A 9,529-nucleotide genomic window follows, 5' to 3' on the forward strand; every position below is an offset into this window, starting at 1 on the left:
AGATTTTGTCACTTTTGAACAGAGCAAGCTTTTTTTCTTTTTAATGTACCCTGTCTTTGTAATAATGATAATAATGATATAATACATTTTATTTGTAGAGCACTTTTAACAATACTCAAAGATGCTTTACAGGAGCAGGATCAATTAAAAACAATAAAACTATACATAATTAATAAATACAGTCAATGCAAGCAATGCTAAGCTAAGCTATCTGGTTGGTTTTAGTAGCTTCATGTTCACCATGCAGACAAGAGATTGGTGTCAACAATTGCTGTAGGGGCAAGAAATGAAAGAGGGACAAAAGAGTTAATTACAAGTTATTTGATGTTAACATGATCCCACATATTGTGTCAGTAATACTGTGTTAGCCTTCTGTACAGCAGTGTTGTTTAGTTTCACCCACACTGCATTGATCCAGGCAGACTAAAAGATCATTTGGCAGTATATTGCCATTTACCTCTGTGGGTCACGCAGACACAGGTCACTGCAACCGCAACATGCCAGTCCTCTTACTTCTGTTTGGATTGCAGTGACCGCATGACAGCAAACACACACACACACACACACACACACACACACACACAAATGCAATCTGCGGTCGAAATGCTATCAAGCTCTGAATATCTCTCTCATTAACAGAGGAAAAGGAGTGGAATAGAGAGCGGGGGAGAAGAAAAAAGGTCTTGAAGGGAAAGAGATGTAAGTAATTCCTCTGGCCTGCTAGTCCACACAGGGAATATGGGAGCAGCAAGTTGTTCAATAATGTATTGATTTTCTTCAGTGAGCTTTTCTTTTTTTGGAACATCTGATGTAAATAATTATTTGACAGTTTCTTACTTAATGGAGTGTGAACCTATGTATGTGTGCCTGTTTCTGTGTCCATCCACCTGTCTAAACTAATCAAAATGTTTGCTTAATTGTGTAATTTCTGTGTGTGAGCAAAGAGAACAAGCTTAGCCGAGAATAAAAGTAGTACCTCACGATACATTATATAATCTATGTATGAAGTACTGTAGATAATACTGCACAGTGCAACTCTGTGCCCTCAAAAGCTGCAGTTGGGGTGTGTAGGATATTGTTCATTCTTCCTTCACTTTACTGAAAAATAAATAAGGTAGAAATGTCCTTTGTATTCCTAAACATCCCATAAAGTCTCAATTATGTTTTGTAAGGAAGAGACTAAAGCAGGTGTTCAACTTCATCCTGATGATCATCAAACAGCTACTGAATAGTAATAGTGGTATGTAATGGTAGTATGGGGTCATAATGAGGTAACAGTGTTAATGTGGTTGCCTTAGCACAAAGCCTGGGAACACCTCTAAAGCTCAAAAATGGACAGAATAGTTCTTAGCTATGCAGAGTCACTTCCTGGAGTTTCTGTTTCCTGCTTGACAAAAATCACTGTAATCACAAGACTCTAGAAAGAGAATGTTTCCACCCACAGAATGGTCTTTCTAGCACATAACTTCCTGATAGTGTCCTTTTTACAGTTTGTTATGGATTAAGTATCAATCGTTACATCTACCTTTGAGCAAGGAAGCAAATGTCTCCCAAAATGTCAAACTATTCCTTTACCTATTGATTTGTTACTCTTTTATTCAACAAAAGAATTCACAAAACTGTGGGACATAGTAGTAAAAGTATGCAGCGGTGTGGTAATACCAAATATTGTGTCTAAAAATCTTTACTGTACTGTATATAAATTAAATTTCAGCTAATTTCCCTCTTCACAATTAGAGATTTTTTAAATACTGATTAGATGTGACCCAAGGAAATATTATATTTAAGAAGCTGGAACCAGTGAATTTTTGGTTTTAATTGATTATCAGTTTTCGGTTTTCAGGCCTTTGTAATATCGATTGGCTTTGATCTGTGTGTATCTCTGTGTGTTCTTGTACATCAAAGTTAAGGCTCTTTTTTTATCTGATGTTTTTCTTATTTTGTGGAATGCAACGAGTGGTAAATATTTCATCATAATCCGAAGGGTTTGGCAGGGCTCCATGGTCTGTTTGGATTTGTAATGTCTCCCCCTGTTGTTCCCTTTCTGTCTTCCAGCATGGTGAGACAGTACCTGGGTCGATCCACTCGCTCCATCTATCTTGGTCTGGCGTTTCTGTCCCTGGCTCTCCACCTCCTTCTGGCATTGTTTTGTCTCTCTGTCCTCCAGACAGCCTGTGTCCTTCCCACCTCTTCTTCTTCCTCCTCCTCCACTCTGAGAACAGACACCCAGCGCCATCAGTCAAACACCTCCTCTTCACATAAACTGCCAACAAGCCCCCAAAATGAAGAACATCACAAGCTAAATGCTGTTTTACACCATAAAGAGAGAGACTCCCTCAGTGGCACCACTGAGAGAGAGAAGAAACTTATCCAAAAAGTGAATGGTCGTTCTAAGCTAGAGGCACTTTTCGAACACCCTCTGTACAACCTTCCACGCCCAGAGCTGCAAGAAGATGATTGGCTACTGAGGGTGAAGACACACGAAGATGCAAGGGAAACAAGGAGTGAGGAGGAGGAGGAGAAAGAAGACAGTATTACCAATGACAGTCAGTGGTGAGTGGAACGGGTGGCAGTATGATAATGAAACAGATGGAGAAAATGGATAAATCAATGTATCAAGTTCAACTAACAAAGTCCCCTAAAAAGTGTCCACTGTTATGCATCTGTGTTCATTCTTGATGGTTATTCATTAACATTGGCTTCTAAATAAATAGTTCTTGACAAGGCCCAAGAGTTTAAGATGTTCCTGTTCAAAAACTGAACATTTACAAATGAGATCATGATACGCCTCTCTTAATGCCATGTTAGCCATGTGGCTCCAGGGATAGCAATGTCGGCCTGTTAGTCAGTCCACCACATTGATCCAGACTGAAATTTTTCAACATTTATTGAATGGATTGCAATTGCAGACATTCACGAATCACAAATCTTGGTGATCTTCCAACTTTTCCACCAGCATCATCATGAGGTTGACATTTTGTTTTGTTTTTTATCTCTCAACAAGTACTGGATCGATTGCCATGAAATTTGGTAGATAATCATGTTCTCCTCAGCATAATATATAATCACTTTGGAGATCCTTTGACTTTTCATTTATCATCCAATTTTGAATTGTCAATGTGTCTGTGCAGTGCCTGCAAAACTAACAACATTCCCTCAACCTCAGCTTTACTTTGTGTGGAGTGTATTAAGTAGCAAGTGTTAGTATGCTAACAAATTAAACTAAGATTGTGTCATTGTGAGCATGTTAGCTGCTAGCCTGACAGTAGACGTGTTTCACAATTTCACAACTGGACTGTATTGTACTATAAACTATTGTAGCTCTTCAGTCTCATTACTAGAGATAACTCTTGGGAATATATATCCCTATCATGAATGTAATGTGATATGCTGCTTAATCTTCATTACACATTTTAGCCCTGCATTGCATTTATATTTGTAGCCCCATGTAACAAACTCAGTTTGACAGTAATCCTCGCTGGGTCTGCCATTTATCACCTCACTTCCTCTCTTAAAGGCAGAGTGCCAGTCAGGAAGAGGGCTATGACAAAGTCGATTGGACCAGCAATGTGGAGACCCACCCTCCCTGGCTCCGGTTCCACCTGGGCATCTCTCGCTGGGAGCTGTACAACAGGAAGGACCCCAACCTGGTCCAACTGACTCACTATCTGGCAACACAGCATATCCTCAGTGCTGGTGAGTAAGGAGGAGGGGGTGGGCTAAGAGGTGGGAGGACAGGGCTAGGGAAATTTTAGAAAGAACGGAGACATTACAGGAAGTTACACTGAAGAAGGTAGAGGGTTACAAATGATTTCATTTCTCTTCTTTTGATCACTCTGTTCCTAAAATACACACTGTGTGTAAGTGTAAGCTGGGCAAAATTGCTTCTCACTGGCACACCTGTGTACAGCATATTTGAAAACATATTGCAGAGTGCAGATGTGACTCTTTATACATTATCTATGCTCTGGCAAAACCTGCACCCCTGACATTAACAAATTCAGTAATTAACATATCAAATCTGGATCTGGATCTATGCACCATGTTTACAATGATGTGATGAAGGCAGTCTGAGGAGCCACATATCGGGGAATGTGTTATGGAGTGGAATCTAACAACCCATAACCACTGCGTAAACTCTTCATTTTCAGTGCCACTAAACCTGCAGTGAAGAACTTATACATATAAATGTAGCTAAATGTCAGTTACATCAAAGCCTTTGCCAAACAAATTCACACGATGCTAATTAAGCCTATCACCACTCTCAGTATTTCATAGTATACAGAGTTTTTAAATCTCAGGTCAGGCAGGATATTCACTCTCTGGCTGTGAAATGACTTATTTTGCGGGGGTTGTGTCACACTCAAAGCAATTTATCCACCATTTTACAGTAGCAACAGTAGCAACGGAGGAGGCTACGGGGGAGCCTATGACGTAAGCATGTGTTGACAGTGTTTTTATAATTACTCTCACTGCCTAAGGTTGGAGACAAAAGTCCCAAAATGCAGCTTTAAGGCCAAACAGATATAAAGCAGCTGTTCGCTCCATAAGACTGCATCGCTTAATACACCAAATCTAAATGTATGAACTGACCTAATCTTTACCCTTGATGGTCCCATTGGTGCTATAGGATTTACTTTAAATATTACGTATAGAAAAAATATATAAAATTCAAACACACTAATATCACAAAGCACATTTACACAGAATAGAAGCATAAACCCAGGAGGAGGATTCAACACAATGATGATGACCCACAAATTCTCTTTGTCGCAAAGTTAATGTGAAGAAGGTAGAAAACGAAACATAGAAGAGGTATGCGGGTCATAAATTGACTGTACATATGTGTGGACATTATAGGCCCTGCACTATAAATATTATTTTTCTGAAGCTTGTAGTGTTAATGAGGCTGTAGTGTGTGTTGAGATGGTGTAACCTACTGCCTGGAATTACACTGTACTAGACTGGACCATGTTTTTATACAATTTATGGTACAAAACATATGGAAAGAGCAATTCCTCCTTGGAGGCAAATTAAGCACTGCACACACACACACGCATTTGTGCGCACAGTGACACAAGACACCAACTCCTAAACATAAAATACAATTATAATTCTAAACAGCTGGCACATTTGTAGACGTTCATAAAAAAACATCTTGTCAGCCAGATAATTGTATCTTTAATCTGCAGCACACATGACCTTTTGTTGTAGTGTGTTAAACATAATCCGCCCACAAACTTGCATTATCTCTCATACACATACATAAACACACACTACTTGCATCACCTCACGCACATTTTGTATTTGCTTATCCTCAGACACCCTGTCCCCATCTCTCAGCAAACCGCATAATGAATAATGTATTGAGATTTGTATTATACGGTGCAGATTAAGCACTAATCTCAGCTACAGGCAGATTTTTTTGGTTGCTGTGTCATCCCTTTCTTTATCATGTTTAACAGAATTTATATATCTTTATACATTTAAATTCAGCTACATTTTCCATCATCATCATCATCATCTTCTTCATCATCATGTCATAAATAAATAATGAGAGAAACTGGTTATGATTCAGCATCTCATCTATGTCTCATATATTTTGAAATGTGTACTGAACTTGCTCCTCCAAGCTCGGCATGCAACAACCAAAGCAGCCCTTTTTTCCAGCAGTCTGGGACCTTGAATTGAACTCATTCACTTGAAAGAACACATTCTTAGGATTACTTGTAAATGTAAAAAGAATAATTACTTTCAAAAGTAGCTCATGATACACTGATTGCCTTTCTTATGAATTATAGAGGCGGAATTCCTACCAAATATTCCCCAAAGAGACCTCCAAGATAACAAAATATTCAATCAAAGATCAAATGATGTAATACAACTAGTTAAATCCATTTCAGAAAGTATTTTGTCCCAGACTTATTGCAGTAATGTACAAAATGGATGGTCTAGTGTTGTTAAACTATGTTATGGGCCACCATGTGGACAAACAGGTGTAATACGCTACAGTGAATAATACAAACAGTATACTTGTCCATTTCTAATTATTTTTATATGCACTTTATGCATATCTTTCAGTTCAGAAGACAGGAGGTACCCAGCTTAAACTGCTCATATCGTTCCCAAACCACGGACAAGCTCTGCTCAAACCCATGAAGTAAGACCACGCTGTCCTTAAACAGGTTGTCAGACATTCAAGCTAACTAAAAGCGTTAGTGTTGCTCCTGTGTTCTTTCCTTTTTCAGTGTGTATGTGTGTTTGTTTGTTTTGCACAGGCAATCCAGAGGTGCAGAAACAGATGTAAACCTCTTCTACTTCTCAGACTTTGAAAGACACAATGCAGAGATCTCTGCGTTTCACCTTGACAGGTACAGACTATTTAACACCCCGTCAGCAGTCAGCAAGTGTTCTGGTGGGTAGACAGATCATTTTGTAACCATTCTGTCACTGGTTTGACACTCATTCATCTACAAGGCTATCATGCTGCTTGTTTCACAGGGATATGGTGTGATTAATTAGCACTAGAATTATACACGCTGTTCTTGTTAATGTTTGCCCTGTTCTCATCTCTCTGTCTTGTTCTGTGTTTAAGGTTGCTGGGTTTTAACAGGATCCCTCCAGTAGTCGGACGACTCATCAATGTCACCACAGAGATCAGAGAGATTACCACTGACCACCGGCTGTCTAGGACCTTCTTCACTTCCCCCGGTATGCTTGTGTCAGGCTTGCATATACCAGGCATGAGCATGTACTGTATACTGTCAATGCAAACCACCTTACTACTGAGGGCAAACTCTGACTTCTGACTCCCTCTAGTGGGGAACGTGTGTTTCTACGGCCAGTGCGAGTACTACTGTTCAACAGAGAATCCAGTGTGCGGTCAGCCACATGCACTGGAGGTATCCCTGGCTGCCATGCTACCTGACCTCACCCTTGCTCCCCGCAGATCCTGGAGGTCGCCGTGGAGACGATCCTACAGTCGAACCAAGTTGGCACAGTGTGTACACTCTAAGTGTCTTAGTCTGTCAGATAAATTAAGTCTCTTTTTTACTTGTCTGTCTGTCAGACCTATTAGAGGTGTAATATCTGCATGATCAATATTGTCATCAACACATACAGGGGTTATTATGACTATCAGATGGCTTGTGAATCACAATGAATAAGGTAAGGTGGTAAAAGGTAAAAGGTAAAAGTTGGTTTAAGTGATATATTAAAAATTACAAAGGCTGAAGACTACCCATAGATCAGTCACTTGGCATAAATGAAGTCGCAATTGCTGTCCAAGGTACTGATCTTGGGATCTCTTCCAGGTGACATACAGGATTACATCAACTATAACACTGTTATTTGAGAATCTTGGCAAATTACAATTGATCGTGTATTTGCTTTTACTGTATCAGGCTCAGTAGGTAGATTAGATATTAAAAATAAATAGCAATAATAAAAATAAATGTTAAATCCTAAAGACATTTTTCCTCAGCAGTTTTGTGAGTAATATTTGGCTATGTACAAATAGTTTACATTCCATAGATACTGTACATACAAAGTATCTGCAGCCTATTTAATGGAAAGCTTTGACTTTAACCACTTTAGTACTAGTATGAATATTTAGCAAAAGCCTCACAAGATAACTGAGTGGATTACCAACTGCTAAATCAACTGCTAATCAACAAGGCCAGCCAGACTGTTGATAAAACTGAACTGAAGAGCTAAAGAGACAAAAAAGCCAAACACTGAAACCAAAAATATTTTTTATAACTTGATGTTTATTTTAGTGAAATTCAATTCCAAATAATTTATGACATCAAGATCTATTTTCTTTTACTTTATTTAACTGCGCTGTCATTTCCAGGTGGGAGAAGGACCCAGCCTACTGTGACACGGTGAAGCAGACACTTCCTTACAACCATGGCACCAGACTGGTGGATCTCATAGACATGGCTATACTGGACTTCCTCATGAGTCAGTACCATTTGACATTTTAATATCCTAAATTCAATACATGGCATTCAGCCACTAGACATCTCACCTCTCATCTCAGACCAAAACAAATGTGTGCATCATTTATTCAATAAACTGTGGGGAAAGAAGAAGAAGGCTGACAACTCAAAAAACTCATATCAAACTGTCAAACATGATAGTGCTGATAAAATTTGCATCAAGATTATAATAGTGCATTGCTTATTTCCTCAAATGTTTTCAGAAACAATATTTTTGTGTACTGTTCAGCGGTAATTTTGACAGCGCTGCCATCCGCCATCTACTTAAGGTTGATCCTGATATTATAGCTAACCTCAGCAGATAGTGTAGCAAGCATCAACACTTGAAACACCTTTAATAATATGAACAGCACGTGAAAGCACTGAGGATGTTATTATGAGTTAATAATGTTGTACATTTTTACATACATGAAGCATGAATGCTTTTCATTCAAAGGCAACATGGATAGACACCACTATGAAACATTTGAGAAGTTCGGCAATGAGACTTTCCTGCTGCATTTGGATAACGGACGGGCGTAAGTACTATGAACATATTTCAACTCATTTCAGTTCAGGGTCTACAATCTTTGTGTGTCAGCCAATGACAACATCTGTTTTATTTATCACTAAAGTGTCAGTAATTGTCTTTATTATGTTACTTTCTCATGACTGACATGTTGTTTAAAACATTTTTCAGATTTGGGCGTCACTCTCGGGATGAGCCGTCTATTCTGGCTCCCTTGCAACAGTGTTGCAGGTAAAACTGTGTGTCTTAAACACTTAAAAGTGAAGTATTGGTGAAATAAATTGTAAGGAAGTATTCAATTTCATTCAAGAGTGGATAAAGTTGCAAAGTGTACTAAAACTTTGAATTAACCTAATATTGAAGTGCCTACAATTAACAAAAAGAAACTTATTTTGGTTAATGTTAGTGTCACCTTCGTAGGATCCGTCGCTCCACTCTCTTCCGTTTGCATCTTTTGTCCCTCCCGGGCTTCCGCCTGAGTGATGTCATGCGGGAGTCCCTGGCCCAGGATCCTCTGGCAGGCGTGGCCCCGCTCCTCTCTGAACTACACCTCTCTGCTCTGGACCGACGCCTAGCAACCGTCCTGCAGGTGGTGCAGATGTGTCAGCGTCACCACAAAGATGTCATTTACAATGACATGGAGGGATATGATAAAGAATATGATCAAGACCTTAACTAAGAAAAAGATAAATCATAAATATATTTCACATGTATCTGTCTCTTACCAATTGTGTAACATTGTGGCAAGTCTGCTCTCAGAAGTCTTAGTGATTAACTTCAGTCATGAAAAGATAATATATCAAGATGAATGAACATGAATATGAAAGAATAGCTTCAGGGTCCATATGGAGAGTAAGTCATTGTTGCAGTGACTAAGACCCATTTCAGTGTATAACAACAAATCAGTATTGTATAAAGACAAACCATTAAAGAAATTAGCTACAATCTGTTAAATTACTAAGATTTAATATTTGAAAACATGCAAGTAAAAAAGTACTGCACTGATAACTGTTAAAAA

General features: G+C 38.9%; 1 protein-coding gene across 1 annotated transcript; it reads left to right on the forward strand.

Moving 5' to 3' along the window:
* Positions 1 to 556: 556 nt before the first annotated feature.
* Positions 557 to 9,214, forward strand: LOC128378647 (extracellular serine/threonine protein kinase FAM20C-like). Its single transcript, XM_053338214.1, has 11 exons — positions 557 to 699; positions 2,056 to 2,553; positions 3,518 to 3,696; positions 6,082 to 6,160; positions 6,279 to 6,371; positions 6,596 to 6,711; positions 6,820 to 7,000; positions 7,856 to 7,965; positions 8,440 to 8,521; positions 8,683 to 8,742; positions 8,932 to 9,214. Exons 2-11 carry the CDS (start codon positions 2,057 to 2,059, stop codon positions 9,188 to 9,190), a joined length of 1,656 nt encoding a protein of 551 aa, XP_053194189.1. The 5' UTR covers positions 557 to 699; position 2,056; the 3' UTR covers positions 9,191 to 9,214.
* The last annotated feature ends 315 nt before the right edge of the window (positions 9,215 to 9,529 follow it).

The sequence above is a fragment of the Scomber japonicus genome, chromosome 18, assembly GCF_027409825.1.
Source record: "Scomber japonicus isolate fScoJap1 chromosome 18, fScoJap1.pri, whole genome shotgun sequence".
Taxonomy (NCBI): domain Eukaryota; kingdom Metazoa; phylum Chordata; class Actinopteri; order Scombriformes; family Scombridae; genus Scomber; species Scomber japonicus.